We start from the raw sequence: 20,993 nt of genomic DNA, 5'->3' as shown, positions 1-20,993 counted from the left end.
TCCCCCCAAAAATTTCAATGGCACAATCTGTGCCATAATCCTCCCTGTGGGCACCCCTGAGACTACGTAACAATTAGGGCCATATCAAGGTTTGTGAAGGCCTCTGGGCAACATGTTTTGTGGAGATCCTCATTTTTTTATTATTTTTTACTAGGAGCTTTATTAGCTCAATATGTTAACAACCAATTTTCTGCAGTTGAAATGGTAGACCTGATTTTAGAAACAGTAGTCATTCACAATCGAACATATCGCAGATAGGTTTGCAGGGAGAATAGCGCAGTAAAATAAAGTTACAGGACGAAAATTGTAGCGCTATAGCAGCAGTAAAATTCTGCATCTAAATCTCGACAGTATATTATGAAGAGTGAACACTGTAACTACAATATATGGTAAATACTAAGGAGGTTCAGACGGAAACAGAGAACTGAGCAGTAGATTGTACTTATGTACATAATTTATTATAAATGATATTATTTACAATTAAAAATAAATATGTCATTACATATGCATGATCCATCTACTGGACAATTACGGACAGGTTCATTGTGGAAATTGTAGTAACTACACTTTCTTCAAGAAAATTCCCAAAGACATAACACTTATAGTAGACACACTTTTCTTGCCTTTCTCACCGAAAATTCATCTACTACATTATCGAAGTGCAATTCATGAAGAAGTTCACGTTCAATGCTTAATAAACAAAGATTGGATAAGCGATCCTGTTCCATGGCAGCACGAAGCCTGTTTTTCACTAATTTCATTTTTGAGAAAGATCTTTCTGCACTGCAGTTTGTTACCATTAAGACCAAATACATTCTAAAGAGAATTTCGACACTGGGAAATGTACTGCGGAACAGGTCCTTACATACAATATTATACATAGACAGTTCCATTGGGATGGCTTCCTGATGTTTGATATTGCTACTGCTTACTAGGTGTGTAAACTGTATCAGCTCATTCTCTTGCGAGGGTTCCATATTCTCCTCATAGATGCTCACAAGCTCGAGAGCTGCAGATGTAATTTGTGATGGAGTTGCTACAAACAGATCGACTGAGAGCTGTGCTACAATTGGATCCAGAAGAGTGTAGACGAACGGCAATATTGAAGTTTTTTATTTTATTTTTACAATACAACTTCTTATGTAATTTTTCACAAGCATAGCCAGCTGGCTAAAACATTTTTTTGGTTGAGGCCCTTCACAGCTTCTTTTGATGGGGACCCCGGGGCAATTTCCCCAGTTGCCCATAGGTTAATCTGGCCCTGGTGACATTATATGGAAATATGACATTTTAACCTGGTTCCTTCTTTGTACACTTAATTTTTTGAGCTAACTCGTATCTTTCTGTGGTTATTCTGTGCCATACAAATCAGTTAATTTTTCTGTTATCCACTATTAAAATGGGTTAAAACAAGGAGATGCATTATCTCCATTGCTCTTTAATTTTGCCTTAGAATATGCTGTAAGGAAGGTAAAAGAAACTAAAGAAGGACTAAAATTAAATGGTGTGACTCAGTTGTTAGCATATGCAGATGATGTAGACTTACTGGGGGATGATGTGAATACAATTAAGAATAATGCTAAAATATTTTTCAAAACTGCTAAAGAGATAGGTTTGGAAGTTAACAAAGAGAAAACTAAATATATGCTTACAGGCCGAAGCCAAGTGTTAGGTAATAATCAAACTCTAATTATTGATTACAACTCGTTTGAATCAGTTTCCAAATTCAAATACTTAGGAGTAATATTAACAAATGAAAATTATATTAAAGAGGAAATAAAAAGTAGGCTTAATTCAGGAAATGCATGTTACTTCTCTCTTCATAAACTTTTGTCTTCTCGTTTAATATCTAAGAAACTAAAAGTTAAAATATACAAAACAGTAATTTTGCCTGTAGTATTATATGGATGTGAAACTTGGTCCCTTACATTGAAAGTGGAACATAAATTGAGAGTATTTGAAAATAAGATCCTTAGGAAAATATTTGGACCTAAAAGGGATGAGGAAACAGGTGAGTGGAGAAGGTTACATAATTTAGAACTACATAATTTGTATTCATGTCCAGATATTATTAGAATAATTAAATCAAAAAGACTTAGGTGGGCAGGCCATGTGGCATGAATGGGAGAGGAAAGAGGAGTTCACAGGATTCTTGTTGGGAAACCTGATGGTAAGAGACCTGTAGGAAGGCCAAGACGAAGATGGAGGGACAACGTTGAGATGGACCTAAGGGAAATCAGTAGGGATGGAAAAGAGTATATAGAACTTGCTCAAGATAGGGAAAGATGGAAGGCCTGTGTTGCTGCAGCCATGAACCTTCGGGTTTAAGAAGGCTAGGGAGTTAGTTAGTTAGTTATCCACTATTAAAATAAATAAATGCTTTAACTTTTTTCTAATTTGAAAAGAATAATGCCAATTGCCAGTTCAACCCATCCCCATCATAATGCTCATAATCATAAAGGAATTATACTGGTAATAATATTTTAAATATAGTAATTCACACATATGTATATTATCATGACTAGCAGTTAAACTCCATTTTATAAAATAGGAAACAATAGTACTACCATTATACGTACCTATTACTTCCAATTTCCCAAACATTAGGTCACGTTTATATCTAATGGTTGGAAACTGTGACAGCATATAGGCGACCACTTCTCTGGGATAGTCCCTGCAAATAATGCATTCTAGACAAATAGTATGAACTTTTGCATGTTCAAACATTTAGTTTCTACAAAGAAGCTTGAAATTTAGTAGTTTAAAACTGATACAAATGTATAATAATTCAATGTGACTCACAAGAAAATACATAATTTATTCATAAATTCATTTTGGTGACTCTCTGCCACCATTCACAGAAACCTAATTAAATTACTTTCTTTTAATTTGTTCCTGCTTGTGTGTTACATTTGTTCCTCTTTTTGAAAAAAAAATCAGAAAACATTTTATTTAACTGAATGCACAAGATTTTGCATAAATAATAAAAGAACATAGCATACTTTTAATAGTGCTTGATTGAGGAGTACATAACTAAAAGGAAAAATATGTTGTTTTGAAATGATTTTTTTTTAAACAATGAAGCTTCCTTTTCTAAGTTTAAACCCAACACAGTCATACATTAGTTAAGAAGGTAAATAAGTCTGTCAAATTCTTTATCAAACTGAGGCCATTTTATATTAGGCCAGTATAAAATTGGTTATTAGTATCAATTAATGGTATATTGCAGTGGCATCTTACGATATGAATGTTAGTTGCAGTGAAATGAAAATGGAAAGCAGTATATAAACGTTTGCTTTGAGTTTACACATGCATTGTATTTCAATATCATATGTGGTATGACTTTAAGTTGAAGGATAGTAGATTTGAATCCATACTACATTTCCTCAGCAAACATTTCGTCCTCTTTATTGTAGTTAATTTGATGGGAGAATATTACTGTTGGTAGTAAAACTCTAAATAAGAATTGCTCTATTTCACATTTATCATTATTTACTTAGAGAAAGTTTCCTTGAGCCATATGAGATCTTTTTCCAAAGTCTTGCTTTGAAAATGTTGAACAAAATCCACATCTGTTTAATATATGCATAGTTGGCAACAATGATCTTCAGTCCACTTTACTGTTTTTGAGGAAGTTTTCAAGTCATAACAAGTACAGTGGGATACATAATTATTATCAAGAAAATTGTTCATTGCACTGTTTATTCTTTATGTTTTATGAAAACAGAGCTTTAAGAATTGATGTAAAATGCTGACAAGCTCTGTACTAGCATACACAAAAATGTATTTCTTAAAACACACAGGATGGAAGAGAAAAAATTATTAAAATAGTCGTGCACATTTTGTCAAGCTATACTGTACAAGATGATTAAATGAAAATGTCTTTTCTTATGTAACATAGCTCAAAATTTACTTGTGTTATTGTTCCTCCTTAATAGTTACACACTAAGTATAAGTAATATTACATACTTCTCCTTTATCCCCTCCAAAGTCATGAAATTTTGGTCTTCACACGGTGGATAACAACTACATTTCTGCAGGTTGTCTGTGTCTGCCAGCTCACCTACATTACATGAGAGTAAAACAATAGACTACAATAGACTTGTTAAAATATTTTGTTTTGTACAGACCATATTGGAAGAGTAGTGTAAAATCATTTGGAAGAAAATGTTTCTAGATTAGAAATTATTTTTTATAATTGATAATGAGATTCCAAGGAAACTAGGTTCAGTTTCTAGGTAAGGCAGGGTAATTTCAATAATTCATTAATGGATTTCACCAATTCACCATTCATCCTCATCAACATGATTGTGTAAACCAACATAAAATAATATTAATAAAATAAAACTGACAGGGGATACATACTTTCAATACCATTTTAAACATACACTTATATATACTAATTAAACGAAAAGTTTTCAGATACATTACGTGCTATACAACTTGACAGTAATTGCATAGAATCAACAATTCAATACATAATAATAACATTTAACATTGGTGTTTTAAGTCCACTTTATACACAGTAAGGCTAATCGGGACTAGACCTACAGTTTAAAGTGGGATCCGAACCACTGTGCAATGTGCCTCTACCAGGTATCGAACCTGGGACCCCTTGATTAAACATATATATTAATAACCAGTAACAAATAATAAGTCTTTCATGAAGCTAGCATGTTTTGGTCTCTTAGAAGGAAGTGAGAGAAAAGAAAATACACGAGGAATGAAAAAAAAAATTAGAGGATTAATAAAAAGCGATCATAATAGAAACACAGAGGAAGTTGCATATAATACTAATAGTGACATTATTTTATGGTATGAATTAGTAAGCGCATATAGTAATTATGATACTACTACTACTACTACTACTACTACTACTACTAATACTAATAATAATAATAATAATAATAATAATAATAATAATAATAATAATAATAATAATAATAACTACAACAACAACAACAACAATAATGAGAGAAAATAATTAAAAAAAACAGAGAAAAATAAAATTTTTCCAAGTGGTCCCTGACTAGTTTTCACCCCATTTCTGTTCCAACAGGTATTGATTGAGGTTTATTTTAAATGTTGGTAATTGACAGATTTCATTGTCAGCAATGTTGACAATGCATTCCATTCAAAGTGCATAATAATTGAAGATTGGTGAGAGGGAGAAAGATCTTAATTTACAGACAAACTTTCTCTCTCTCTCTCTGTCTGTCTCTATCTATCTACATAATAACATATATCATTGAATATATGTCAATTATTAAATAATAAAAATATTTAAAAATATTAATATGCATAAACAAATTAATTTACCACACACACACACACACACACACACACACACACACACACACACACACACACACACACATACCTGCATCAAGGTAGCAATTTAATTTATTTAGCAATTGGTTCAAAATGTCAAAAAATTACAAAAGAGTTGAAATGGTTTTATAAAATATTATGTTGTATTAAATTCTTGCATTCTATTAATAATGATCAATAAGATATGATTTGCATATTACAATGGTCAGAAGTATCACACTACTTGTAGCGTCCCTACTGTAGCTACCTACAACATTTGTAGCTGCAGCTGTAGCCGCACTTCATTAGTGCCATCAATCAATGCCTCAGTACGTTAACAGCATTGATCATTGTCAGTGTATAGGATCTCACCATAAATAAATTATTATTACAAGAACGATAGACATACACTTTCTAATTTTACAATTATTTTTGTCATAATATTTGTTCACAAATTTTAATTAAAATTAGAATACGTTTAGAGCACTCGGGTTTACATGTCAGTTTCCTCAATATATTTTATGATATCTTAAAAAAAGTAGGAGATATTTACTTTCCTGCAGAAACAACATTTTTCTTTGGGTAATGTACAGTTTCCAAATGTATACCCTGTCCGAGCTAACTATACAGCAGGGCCATGCATATCTGCAGAGGAGGAGGAAGAAAATAGAGTGGTGAAAGTGCAGTGTTGCCAACCATATGGTCCTGACCGTACATGTACATATGTCCAGACCTTAGTCTTGCTCTTGCAGTTTGTTCCCTGATATTTCACTAAGAAATTCTTAAACCAATTGTATAGACCTCGAGACAAAAATACAGTCTGATTGCCAAGTGTGTATTATCCTTTTCAAAAGTATTCAATGCTGCATAGTGAAGGAGGAAATCGGGACGAAATAGGAAAACTCCCGTCGCCCATTATACAATCCCGTTTCTCTGACTCTTCATTGGTAGAGCCATCCTGCATCACTACTTGCGCAGAGACTTGTTCTCGTTCGCCTGGTCTACAGTTAGCTGGTATGGATAATATGTATTTTTCCTACTTTCATGTCGCTTTTCCATAACCATCATTAATTATGACAATGAGGATGAATGCTTTATTTAGTAATTCTCTTATCTATAGTCACTTTCTGCCACTTTTGGCTAATTATGAGAATGAGGAAGAATGATGAAGGATGATGAGCAGTGTAGAGAATGGAGGAGCAGGAGGATCCTATCCTTCCAACTAGATGTCTATCCTAGTTTTAGTTTTGAGTACACTTCATGCACAGATAAGCTAATATCAAGACTTGATCCGAACCACTATGTGCCTCTGCCGGGTATTGAACCTGGGGCCCTTTGATTACAAGGTGACAACATTTCGACTGTGTCTTCAGGGAAGCGTTCCCAACAGGAAACTTACATAATGTATCGCTCCACCTGTTCTCATTTATACAGTACCACAGAAGCATCCACAAGGTTCGAGCAAACATCCCCCACCCCCACCCCCTCCCCTCATCAACTAACTTTCCATTTAAGGGCTAAGAACATAACTTTGATAAATATTACATTTTTATGAATAGTGACGTATCAATGTGGTGGATTGTGTTTTGAATGCCCCGCTGGCCTCACAACTTTGGATGTCTTGTTTCTTACCTGAAATTGAACAACAGAAATGCCAGAATGCAATGGGATCATATTTCTGTGGGGTAGTTTTTAAAATTTTTGTACATAAACTTTATTGCAAAGAAGAATGTCTCTTTTGTACACTTTTATTTACATTGTTGCCCTTCTACAATCCAATAACCACTGCTACCGGTTACCATTTGTCCCCTAACAGAGAAATGCACTTAACAGGACTTCCAGGACTTCACTCTATGAGCGCACAATTTAGCATAGCGCCAAACCTGACCCCGTAGTTTATCATGCAGATCACGCTGCATATGGTACTCACTCTCTGTAAATCTCTATGTATCCATCTGGCTGAGTATCTGAGTCATGTAAGTTATAAAATTTTTCGAGCAGGCCTTATCTCCAGGAAGATATCAACTCTGGCCAAGCCCAGGCACCTATCGACCTGTTGGGTGAGATGAGTGAAGGCAAGGAATTATAAAACCTTTTCCTGCTCCCAAAAAATAAACAATAGTTAGGCTGCAGAGTTCAATGAACTAACCGATCTCTAACTATGCACTGGTAATGGTTAGAGGCAACCGAGCTTCTGAGTCATGTAACAAGTTGGAACCTTCAGCAAACTGGCCGTCACCAACCACTGGGGCATTACTATTGTTACTTTTTAAAAGGGAGGCCATTGAATGAAAACCAACCATTGGCTGCCCCGGCTAATGGGCAAAAAGAAACCTAGGCAAGAGCATTTACAAATATCCAAACTTTTACATATATAACGGGTGTACACAAATGAATATCGGAGTTTTAAACTTGTATATTTTCTATGCTATACACATTACAAATATGAACCATATATGAAATGAAAGAGTAACTCACCAAGTTTTGATTCTACATGTGCAAAATTTGTTTCCTAACTCTGACGGTTGGTGGAGCCATTTGTAAAGATGGCGACTCCCGAGCTTATGTCTTTTTGTGTGTTGGAACTTGCGAGGTCTAATTCAGTTGTTACAGTTCAACGGGCGTATCGGTGAAGAATTGGAAGTTACTCCCCGTCTGACAACAAGATTCGTAGCTGGTATAACCAGTTTAAGATGATGACAGGATGCTTGTCTAAAGGTAAAATTTCCGGACGGCCGCGTGTATCACACGAGAAGGTGGAAAGCATCAGAACGGCTTTCACTCGCAGTCCTAGAAAATCTGTGCGGCGGACGAGTGAAGAACTTGCAATGCCAACAATGACAGTGTGGAAAGTGTTAAGGAAAAAACTCCAAATGAGACCGCAGCATTTGCAGCTGTTACAGGCCTTAAAGCCTGCAGATCATTTGGCTCGTAGGAACTTCTGCACACAAATTCTTAATCAAGATTTAATTTTGATTTGATTTGATTTGATCTATTTTATTTTACTTCGCATTTTGTGCCTCTTGGCTAATTTGCAAAGATGGGGATGAGTGATGAAATGAAGAAATGATGAAATTGATGAATGGACATTCACAAATAACCATGCCCGAGCAGGATTTGAACCTGGGACCCTTCTCGTCGTAGTGCTCTTAATCTAGAAGATCACGATTTTCTTAGTCGTGTGATTTTCACAGGTGAATCCACATTTCATCTAAGTGGAAAAGTGAACACACATAATGTTCGTATCTGGGGTTCGCAGAATTCACGGGAAACTCTGCAGCACGTACGGCATTCACCAAAAGTTAATGTCTTTTGTGCAGTATCTAAACAACAAGTTTATGGTAAAAAGGTAAAAAAGGTAAAGTGTTCCCCTGTGCTTAGCACCACGCCATGAAGGCGTATAGGGGGTGTGGGGGTAACGCCCCATACTTTCTTGATCCGGTCGTGAGTGGGGGTGATGTGATCAGCATCATGCCCCTGACCGCCTTTACCCCCCAGGGTTTCCCCCAGGTACCCATGTTATTCGACGCTGGGTAGGCGCCGGGTCCGCTTCCACCGTTAGAAAAGTTCCCGGATTTGAACCGGCCTGGGATCGAACCCGGGACCTTTAGGATGGTAGTCCGACGCGTTACCGACTGAGCCACCGCCTTTTTATAGTAGAAACTGTTACTGGAATTTCATGTCTAGACATGCTACAAAATTAGCTCTTTTCACAACTGGAGGATAAACAACACATCATTTGGCAACAAGATGGCACTCCCCCTCACTTTCATAACATAGTGTGGGAATGATTAAATGAAGTTTTCCTCAATCGTTGGATCAGTCGTCATGGTGCAGATGACTTGCATCTTCTCCGGTGGCCTCCAAGGTCCCCTGACTTCACCCTCTGTGACTTTTTTCTGTGGGGCTATGTAAAAGATCGTGTTTATGTACCACCGCTACCTGCCAGACTACCTGAGTTGAGGCGCAGGATTGTTGCAGCTGTAGAGTCGATTACACCAGACTTGCTAAGTTTAGTGTGGCAAGAAATGGACTACCAGCTGGATGTGTGCCGTATCACGAATGGTGCCAACATTGAACACTTGAAATGTAGGTTATGAAAACTTGGTGAGTTACTCTTTCTTTTCATATATAGTTCATATTTGTAATGTATAGCATTGAAAATTTACAACTTTAAAACTCTGGTATTAATTTGTGTACACCCTGTATTTCCATTTTCCAGCCGTGTGCATTAGAACCACACAGCTACTTTTATTGGAAATGTCAGTTACAGAAGAATTATTTTATGTTACTGATGGATATCAGTCATAATTATCTAGATATTCAGAAAATCTGGTTATCCATCATGTTCACTACAATTATCATCTTTGAAAGAATCAGTGAGATATATTTTTCATTCAATATATATATATATAAATTCATATAATTCTATTAAAATCTTAAATATTTCTTCTCAAAAAAAATATGTCGATACATAAACATAAATAACCCCATCAAATTTTATTTCTGTATAGTTGTAATCATTAATTAGGGTAACACCCTAATTGCAGTACTCTATCAAACTTGAATTGATATGCCACTTACATAGGTATGTTATTCTCAGACAATAGTAAAAATAAGCAACAGAAGTAACACAGCTATCAAAATTATCATGATAATAAATAACAGAATCTATTTTCCAGTAAGTACAACTATTATACTAGGGGCTTCTTTTGAATATCCATGTGGTTGTTTTAAGTTTTATATGCACAAGTAGCACAAAAATAGGGAAGTAGGGAGTAGCCAACAGGAGTAGCATAGCACACTACATTTTGGAAGGGTAGCTGTAGCTGTAGCAAAGCTACTTTCAAAAAGTAGCATTCTGGTCATTGTGCATAAATATTGATCTTTGATATTTCCTTATCAGAGCTTTGGCTACAGAGATTTCAGTATCTAGGACAGGAATAGATTTTAGCTTCTGCACTGCAATTGCACCTTCCCAATCTAAATATAGCTTGCATATTTAGATATTAAAGAATTATTATGTATCTACGTAGTCCTTTCGACTGAATTCGACAAAAAGAAAACTTTGCATTCAAGAAATATGGTTAATAAAACACAGTCAGTTGTACAACCTGCCTCATCTTGATTGAAGCACTATGTATTATTGTTAACACCTGCAAATTCGATTCAAAATTGATGGTTTTAAAATAATAATGCTATGAACAATGCTTTATGTGACTAGTGGAAGGTTTATTAAGAAGGGAAAATGTTATTAAGAAGATTTTAGTTTACTACATAAAGTTAACACATAAATGCTATTCCATGTGTTACATATACACGTTTCCATACATTTGGGGTTGTTGACAAAGGAATATGACAAATGGAGAAGAGATTAATGTAACATTCAGATTGTGTCAGTGAGGCATTATTACTTGTTTTTCATTCTTTGTGAGTGTTTTCAGTATTATTCTTAGTAAAGTATATTTAAAGTAAAAACTAATTGCCTATCTTTGATATAACAAAAACTCTTCACCACCGAAAATTTTAGGACAATTGACATTTCCACTCAATTTTTTTTAAGCTATTTTCTAAACTACACCTTGGAAAAGGGGTTCTGCTGCATGCATGTTCTCAGGTCATGTGAAAAATATTGCTTGTAAAATTGGTTACAGACCAAATTTTCAAAAATATATTTTAAACTTATATTTATCGAAATTTTCTATAACCTATGTAGCCCAAAATCAGAGTGACATAAAAGTACGTTATTCAATTTTCATATTCTTCACTTTATTTATAGAGCATATAGAGCACTTTATTTTCCATAAACAATTTCAGTTTTTGTTTCATTTCTGTTGCACAAATCATGATAAAATGTTTTTGTGCAGATAAGGTAAAATACACTGTAGAAGATTTCATCAGTTGCACAGTAAATTTCAATGTAGGGCTGCCGTTAGGGAAGGCCAGGCCCTGCATGAATTATATCTGCAAGACCTTTGTGTTAAAATATCGATAATATCCGTTTCTCGTAAAATTCTTCTAGCACCAACCTGGTTATTACAATTGTGTAATTATTACCTTTTGTTAAGCATGAGCACGCGTTCACAGTATCGCCATTTAGCACTAATAAAATCTAAAATTTGGCAACCAGTTTTTCTTAATGACTGCTTTTTGAGACCTTGTTTTAGTGACACAAGCCCTAGAAAAACCATAAGTTATCCTGTGTGTTTGCAGCCATGTATTGTAAATTTTCCCTTGTTGTTGATATATATTTTTTCTGCCAGAAAACGCACTAAATATGGAAAGGGGTTCATGGCAGCAAGAACCGGCCTCAGGGAGTGGCAACTCGGGCACTTGCCCGAAGCCCTGCACTCCAGGGGAAACTACGCTAGATAAAAATAATTGTTTGGGTGAGGTTTTTTTTAATGAGTTTAATTAATCTGTACAATTAAGTAACTAATCTGATATAGCCTGCATTCGTGTCTTATTTTGACATACTTAAACATATCCAAAATTACTGAAATCATAAACAAAGTAGCTACTACATAAAGATAGGGTTCTAAATATTTGTATCAAAAATACTTAACATATATTGTTTGTTTACTCATTGAATGAAATATGATATGAAAATATTATTTTATCGAAACAATGCAAATTCACTACAGTATCAAAATTCAATGAATAGTAAATAAAACAGTTATGTTATTGGATATGATTAAATAGTGCTATTTTTTAGTTCAAGTATCAATATGATATTGAACATTCCTGGTTTTGCAATTAAATATATACTAGACGTATATGAGATTGATTGAGTGATCAATTTGTTGTTTTAAGTTCACTTTATGCTCAGTTAGGCTAATTAGGACTGGACCTACAGTTTAAAGTTTGGGATCGCTGTGCCATTTGCCTCCACCTGGTATCAAACCTGGGACCCTTTGATTATAAGACAACAACATACATCAGAATGAAAATGTAATGAACATTTAATAGTGTTTACATTATGATTTTGTATAACACCTGTACTTCAGACTAAGGAACAAAAATGGAAAAAAATAAATTAATTATACTTCCCGCAAAAATTTTACACTCCAGGCCCCCGTAATGCAAGATTATGCTCTGCCAAATACTTAAGGACATACAGTATTCGTTTGAAGACCTCATGCTATAGTGGAACCACAAGCAAAGAAACCTGCGCAGACCTGCAACTCCTGTGCACCATACTCCTGCGTGGAAAGGAGGGGGGATAGTGGGCCATGCTTCTTTATGTCCCGAGCTGAACGGAAGAAGGGAGAGCTGCACGGGGACTTTTTGTCCAAGGTTTTTTTACCTTTTTGTGGTCGCTCTATAGTGCTGCGTTTCCTTTGAAATCAACAGTCCCTGTTGCTCATCAAAAGTTATGTTTTTCTACAGTCTAAATTCACATTCGGTCCATTTTTTTAGGCATTGAATTTGACTTTCTGATATTTCATGGTTGTGTAGTCGATAGCTTAAATGCCTTCAATCATTACAGCCTTCATTGCCAGCATCCCCCCACCCTTCTTTCCAAACAGCTTACAACAAAAACAGAAAATCTTATATTTCCTTCGAGTACACTAACCACCTTCTGTCGACCGTTTCCCCATTTTGCAAAACACGCTTATAATATCCAGGTGAAAAGTATCGATTATCACCATTAATTGGGTAATCATGATTTATGATGCAAATAGGGCCCTTTTGAGTGATTGAATCAAATTCAGAACTGTTTAAAACTGACATCCACTCACCTGGATCTAAAAGCAGAGGTGATTTGTCACCAGACTCAGAAGATGAACATGAAACGTACTCCTCCTCGCAATTAGTTCCTACATTTGGCACCTGGTTCACAGACGAGCTACATTTAAGGGCACTGCTGCCAGTGGTACATACGACTTGGACTATATAGCAAACACACTCTGTAACACCACCATCGTCACCATCAACACTAACACTAAAACACTTGATGTCAAGTGTATCTACATTATTTCTGTCTATCGTGGCAAAATTTGAAATAAAAACTGTATTTACAGACAGCAAGATTTTCTCAAAGGCACCCTTCTGACTTTTGAAAAAACATGCCCCTCTTTTTTTTCTTTTTTTTTTTTTTAAATAGATTCAAATTTACGAAATTTGTCCCATTCCCTACACATTCCTATAATTGTGATTCTACACACCCGCACGCACTACTGTGTCAAACAAGAATGTCTTGAAATTTGTTGACACTTCGTTATGGTTGTAATATCTGACAAAATCTGGAAACGTTTCTTCCCTGGGAAGGTTTGAGAGGCAATAAAAATAAAGTGCTCATATCGCCAGATGTTTACTTGTATTTTATCTGTAAGAGCAATATGCCAAGCCAAGGTCCTTTGACCTGCACACTGCCTGCCTTGAGGCCTGTTTCTGATGCCCCTTTTTGGAAATGAATGAAGTTGTAAAGTTTGAGGTCAGAGGGAGTAATGGCCTCATAAGAAAACACAGTACACCCCTGATTAAAAAGTGAAATAACCTTGTGTAATTTTTGTTGTATTCATGTGTTCCTTATGATTTATTTTTGTAGGATTCCCATTTCATATCTAAGTTTGAGACATAAATACTGTCATCAAGTACAGTAAAATGCAATATTAAAAAAACTGATATTGTTTTCCATGCTTCCTTCTGACAAGGAGTTTCGAAAAATTATTGAGAAGACAAATTTGATGTGGCAAGTTCTAAATTTGCTGTCCATTTTTTTACAGGCGCTATTTACAATCTGAAGTGCTTCGAATATCACCAAATAAGGCTGACACCAATCCTGTGTTGTGAATTGCTTGCCTAAAAAAATCGGGAAATTTTTATACGTACATGCAGCAAAGCTAAAATGAAAACACAATGAAAATCAATTCTTATAAACTGAGGTTTGCTTAAATACTGCAGTCACATTTCAGTGCATAAAAGTGACAGGTAAATTACTGATTGTGCCAGCAATATGACTGTTCTCAAACTATGCCTACTTTTCTTATTTTATGTCACTTTTCTGCCTCTTCAGTTAAATCGTAACGATGAGCATGAATTATGCTTATATAGAATTGAAGAAGGGACACTCACAAAGGAACATCCAAGCCCACGTCAGGATTAGAGTGAGTGCATTTTTTTGAGAATTAGATATTTGAATAGTAGCAATTAAAAAATGGGATGATATGAGCGAAGCAAAAAAACTGAACTTATCTTTAATCTCAAAATTCTTCACAGTGGTGCAAGAGCAGTCTTCGGGACACAGCCTGCCAATCAACTTTTGTTTGGGTGACAATTGGTGAGAGCATCGAATCCCATCACTGCTATTTTCTGGCTTTCGAGACTGGAGCCTGCTACTGCTTCTTTTCAAGTAGCTCCTTAATTGTTCTCATGATGCTGGGTTAACACCAAAATTTTAAGAGTTCTAACTGGGAATCGAACAAGGAACCACTCACATCAAAATCTAGAGTGCTAACCAGAAGACTTCGTGGAAGCCCTTTCCACAGTAATAGGTATGCTTAAATTTATTTCTTTAATATAAAGTAACATTCTCCTAATTTCATCTAATCACCATTCACCATCGTCCTCATGATCAGGCCAGAAAACAGAGAAATGCATTTTTTATCCTTTCGGTGTCTATTTGATTCAGAGGTTTTGCTGACTACAAATCCGCACCCCTACCCATTATTCTTGAAAACAAGAGCGTGACGTGCTTTGCACTAATGGAGTATTTATTAGACACTCGGTAGACGGTTTCATCTTGCCGCTGTGGTTGTAAACATGACAGATTGTAGTAAAGAGCCCAGCAGACCGTCAAGGCTTTGGTGCCGACTCTTCGTTTTGATCTTTTCATGGAGCAGCACACCCTCAAATTTGTTGGGCCTCAGTTTCCAGACAAATAACCATTTTATGATGCCTGTCCTCGGTCAAACATTAGGCAGGAAATCAGGGAAAGTTGGAGTCACAAATGGGTCGTTGTTCCTTGTCGGTGAATTTTCACTGGTGGCTTGACAGGAGGGGACATAGTTGTCAGTCCATTACCAGAAATACAACTTTGTTAATATGCAATTTTTCTTTTAACAACAATTACGTTTTCTTCCTTCTATTTGAGTGCAATCACACAAAATATGAGCAAATAACTGATTTGGAAGCGCGAGGCCCCTCAAAGCACAAGGCCCTGTGCAGAGGCACGAGTCGCACACCCCTAAAGGCGGCCCTGTTTCAATGCTTTGCAGTTTATGTACAATTAATGACAAGAAAAATATATAATATTAGATCACATTCTAAGATGGCATGATATATATATATATATATATATTATACTGTGAAACAGCCACCTCATTACCTCGAATGCATTGATTGGTTGGTTCAAAACCTCACCACTAGGGATCCTATCTAGGCAAGATGAGATATGGCAGTTGTGGTCTCGTTCTCATTGAGATTTGTAAATGCCTGTCTCATGTTCATTTGTAAATGTCTCATTGACAGTCTCGTCTCGATTCACAAACATCCGCCTCCTTCTCGCCTTGGTTTCAAAGGGCAGTTCTCATTCTTGTCTCAAATCTCAAAGAAATATACAGTAAACAATGTATGCAAAGGTATACTGTACAAACTTTCACAGTGCATAGAGATTATTAAGACCAAAAAAAATAATTATATTTTTTTTGTTGTTTGACTCGTTGTTTCAATGATACAAGCCCTTGAAAGATTGATATTTTCCTGATATGCAAACCATATGCCAATTCAGAATTACGATGACTTGTTTGCTCAAGACCATGGGGACAACTAGGGGGATGCTTCTATGCTATGGATAACATTAGTACTGCTCACGAGATCAGACATTTCCCATCTCATCTTATAAAAGGAAACAGGATGAGCAAATATTGTTGAAAGGAGAAGGGACAGACCAAAGTCTCGTCTCAGAGGCAAGTTGGGTGATACTTAAATTGTGCTGGTTGGTGGTGGTGGTGGTGATGGGGGTGGGGGGGGGGGTGGGATAGTATTCTCTTGCAACCCCAACTTCGAATACTGCTTGTAGTAAATCATCTTCATTGTCACGAATAGCCAAAAGTGGCAAGAAATGTGACGTTAGGGAAGATACATACTAAATTAACCATGCGTTCTCATCATTGCGTTTAGGCAAAGTGATGGAAAAGCAACATAAAAGTAGGACAAATACATACATTTGTAATATACATTAACTGAAGAAATCTGTCCTTTACTGCAGGAAATTTAAAAACTCCGGTTATATTTCTTCTCTTTTTTTTTGACATGTGAACCCAAATGGTGTAAACATTTTGTTATTTAAAAATTTGTGACGAAAATATTATGACGAAAATAATTGTAATTTCAGAAAGCCATTGTTGTAACAATAATTTCTTGTTAGTTAGAACCTATGTATTGGCAATGAACAAGGTTTTTCCAGTATCATATTGTTTTGTCAGTGTAATGGAAAAAACTCTCAATCTACTGAGAGACTGAATTTGCTATATTGTCAGTACATACATAATTCATCTTCAATAAATTGAGTACACATTTTTGCACTGGAAGTTATAAGTTACTTGTGTTTTACACTGTAACAAATGACTTTTTGATGTCGCTTTCATGGCCCATGCTAAGTTGACGGGACAAGGAGAAGTCCTGTGTGCATGCATTTCTAAATGATGACGTCAGACCAATCAGAGGATGCTTTCAAATCTGTGAAGTAGGAAGTGAATTTCAGGAGTGTTTGAAGACGTATTTGTCAACAACCAAAACAAATATTGCCAAGATATCTTGCACATCTCATTTTGGTGTCATTATAAGTAAAATGAATGGAATTAAAACGTTTTTCATGTCATAGTGAAAATGTCCATTGGTGGGGTGAAGTTTTCTCCTTCCCACTCTCCCCTTGATTTTGTACCCTGACTCCTTTCCTGGACGGCCTTGCTGTAAATGATTTGTTCTGGACTCCTGATCTATGTAGTCGCAATGAGTGCAATGACATAGGGAGAACATTAAATAATTGTACTTTAAGAAAATTGTATACCAACCACAACTTGTTTTTTCGCATAAGGCACCATAACAGAATTACACATTCAGTATATTTGTCAAGTTTATAAACAAATGATAGGCAAAAGGATTATGTCAACTTTTGTATTCTATGTGCAATATATCTAGATTTTATATTTTATGGTTTGGGAATGAAAAGCAGCAGTGGCATATTCTGAAAGTTTAACCTGGATTACTTCATCAATTCTTATATTTATTATATATTAATTAGATGATGGAAATGAAACACCAATGTTGAAATGCAAGGAAAACAAAAAGTCTGACAACTTCAAATTTTCTGACAATTTATATTATATACAGGGTCAGCACCAGAGGATGGAAAGGGGTGCATTTTGAAACCAATTAATAACTGAAAACAAAATTAACCCTTGCAGTGTCAAATTACTTGAAAGTGACTACATGATTTCATTTCCTTTGTAAGTGTATTTTTGTTTTCAAATAGCAGGTTGTCAGATTACATGGCAAACTTTTTTTACCCAATGCAGACAAACTGAAAACTCAAGAGCTACTTTCTTGTTGTTGTACCATATTTCACATTTGATTAGTAACTGAATTTTGTAACTTTATTAGTTGCATTTTAAAGCTTCAAAAAGTGTTTTTTAAAAGCAAGGATTGGCGTATGTTTTAACTCTTCCCAAAGACACCCAAATATCAACCACTTTTCCATGTAGTTTATCCTAGACTGCATTTTGCAGACTATCGAAAGTCTGGCGTCTGGGCTTACCACCAGTAAAATCATCTGTGGAGGTTGTGTTGTGCTGTCCATGATCATTTGTGATTGTCTTTTCAGCATTTTTATTTTATTGCCAATCATTCTCATCTTCGTGATTGGCCATGGGTGGCAAAACGGCAAAGTAAATTAAAAACAAATCAATTAAAATTAAGAATGATTTTTACTTTCATATTTCATCACATAGTTCAATATGACTGTAACTTGCATTTGTATGTTTACACTCCATGACCACTTTCTTGCAGTGTAACACACAATAATATGTCATTGGCCTGCCTCGAAGAAGCTTTGTTCACTTCAAATTTCAATTACATGATTGTTGTCAAACAATCAAGCAAAAAAGAAGCAAGCCACTAGGAGTCTTCAGCTTCCTTGGAAAGTTGATTGATATTCGGTGTAGTATCTAAAGCATACATGTATGTTTCATTCTGTGAATGATTTCAACATTGCACTCCCTAAATTTCATTTCGCACCCCTAGATGATTATTCCTGTTCTTTCACTGCTGTTTATTTCAGTCTGTATACTATTCCACTTAGAGCTCATAAGTTAGAGCTCATTAGTGTTTGAAAGAGAATTACAAAATAAGAAAGAATAAAAAAATAATTCCAAAGTGTGAGTTCAGAATAATTTATATTAGCAGAACATTTCTCTTTTTGAACATGTTACTCAGGGAATCAGAAATTAGTAATAAAAGTTACTATTTTACTTACTTTCTATTATTAGAGTACTCACCCAATTCTCTTGCAAAGCACACTAGGCCATTGATATTGCATTCATTGTAATTGCCTGTTCAGTAATAAGAAAATATTTATTTGTATTGTACTTGATATGTTAGTTTACTCTTTCTTAAAACTAAAACTAATCATTATAAAACCACAAGAAATCTACATTTTTCTTAGTAACACTATTTGAGCATTACAAGTGCAGGTATCTTACACCTTTTGCTGTAGCTGCCTTCAAGACAAGGACACATTTCGGAAGTAGTAACAATTGAGTCTTCTGCTACATGAGAAGTGCACAGGGCATTTAAGATGGAATTTCTCGCAGAGGTTTCGACAGCAATGGACTGGGACAAAATTCTGTTGTGGAGTTTTTGTTAACCTAGCCCACTTTAGAATACGGAAAATACAAAATAGAGTCATGTTGCTTTTGAGTAAGCATATTAGTAAACAGCAAAATCTATGGATCCCTCTTTATCATCAACTGTCTGCAATACTATTTCAGTTAAAGAAAATGTAATATGCACACACACACACACATGTATGTATAACACATGATAAATTAGTTGTTTTTATTAGAGCTGAATGAAATTGAATGCTAAAAGTTACTCCTTGACAAAATCCAAATTAGAGCTATTTTGAGTACTGAATTTAGTAAAAAAGTATTTAATGTTTTCATTCTTTGAAGTCTTTTTCACATAATTTTAACTATGCCATTTCTTTTCACAGTACCACTGAACATATATTTCTTAGTCTTTTTCATGAAACCTATTTTTTAATAGATCATCAGTAGTGGAAGTGTTTGGGAGATGCAGGAAGGGTGGTGCTATTTCTCCACTTAAAACATTTTTCATAAAGCATCCTTCCACCAGGATAATTTGCACAAGCATCCCGCCCCTAATGCATTTTCTTCTTGTTGATCCATACGAACATCGTCCCTCCTATAGCCTCTCCAATTGTGTAGTGATGTAGTGTAGTGGTAAAGTCATCACATTGTAATCAAGAGGTCATAATTCGATACCAAGTGGATGCACATAGTGGTTCGGATCCCACTTTAAACTGTCGGTCCAGCCCCAATTAGCCTATCTGTGCATAAAAGTGTGCTTAAAGAAGAAAAAAAAACCCTGTTCCTCCTTTCATCAAATTCCACCAATACTTCTAGCTAGGAATGTCCACCTTGAGCACTGCAGATGATAATGAAAACTATAACACACTGGAAAAGAAGATCTGGTTTAGAATGTTCATAAAATTTCAATATGAAAGAAAAATGAACTTCACAAAATCTTACAAAATAATGGTGACAATTAACTCATTTACTGTGCCCTGTGTGATTGAGCTGGCTCCTGTGGCAGAGTGGTTAGCACATTGTGCTACAATGCTAGGGGTCCCAGGCTGGAATTCCTGGCCTGGGCATGGTGTTTGTGAGTGTCCATTCATCAATTTCATCATACCATTACTCATCCTCATCCCTACTGATAACACGAACTCAGACAGAAATAAACAAAGTGTGAAAATACCTACTTCAGTGTCTTCATGACACTTGTACAAACTACCAACGTCGTTTTTCGAGAATGCAGGGTGCAAGTTTAGAAGTGCACAATTTTAGAAATTGCTGCAAAAAAAGTGGCACGCATCCTATGTTCCTATTACATCTCGAATTATTGTCTTTCAACTACTTTTAAAAGGAAGTTTAAAAGTTAAAAGTGGTAATTACATAATATTTTATATTGTCTCTCCCACCCTCCCCTCCAAAAAACCCTGCATACGTTAGTGTCTGGAAGTGAGTTACAAATCACTTGCATAATTTAAAGTGCTCCTTGCGCTGGAATATTGCTAAATGTGCTAGAATTTAAATTTGACAATAATTTCAAGGTTAAAGGTGTCATCATTATTACTATTATTAATAATTATTTTATGATGTCCTATTATTGTTATCATTATGTCCCTGACTAAATTCATAGCTCGAAATAGATTGATTGATTGAGTTGTTTTCTTAAATCCACTTTATGCACTGTAAGGCTCATTGGGACTGGACCTACAGTTTAAAGTGGAATCCAAACCACTGTGTGCCTCCACTGGGTATCGAACCCAGAACCGGGAAAGGTTGTTTACAGCAAACAGTGCAGAAAGGTATGAAATGAGGGTTGTTTTTCAACTCGTGATGGCCATCTGTGAACAAGGGGACCCACAAAGGTTT

General features: G+C 35.6%; 1 protein-coding gene across 1 annotated transcript in view; it reads right to left on the bottom strand.

Moving 5' to 3' along the window:
* LOC145991668 (uncharacterized) overlaps nt 1-20,993 on the bottom strand; it is a 122,290-nt gene that overhangs the window by 81,081 nt on the left and 20,216 nt on the right. The window contains exons 6-9 of the mRNA XM_083127732.1: nt 18,810-18,863; nt 13,053-13,295; nt 3,970-4,063; nt 2,580-2,674 (exon numbers count right to left, since the gene is read on the bottom strand). Coding sequence (XP_082983858.1) covers nt 2,580-2,674; nt 3,970-4,063; nt 13,053-13,295; nt 18,810-18,863 — 486 coding nt within the window. The remainder of the gene's footprint in view (nt 1-2,579; nt 2,675-3,969; nt 4,064-13,052; nt 13,296-18,809; nt 18,864-20,993) is intronic.

This window comes from Lepisma saccharinum, chromosome 8 (genome assembly GCF_977018435.1).
Source record: "Lepisma saccharinum chromosome 8, izLepSacc3.1, whole genome shotgun sequence".
In the NCBI taxonomy this organism is placed as follows: domain Eukaryota; kingdom Metazoa; phylum Arthropoda; class Insecta; order Zygentoma; family Lepismatidae; genus Lepisma; species Lepisma saccharinum.
This window is presented reverse-complemented; position numbering and strand designations above follow the sequence as displayed.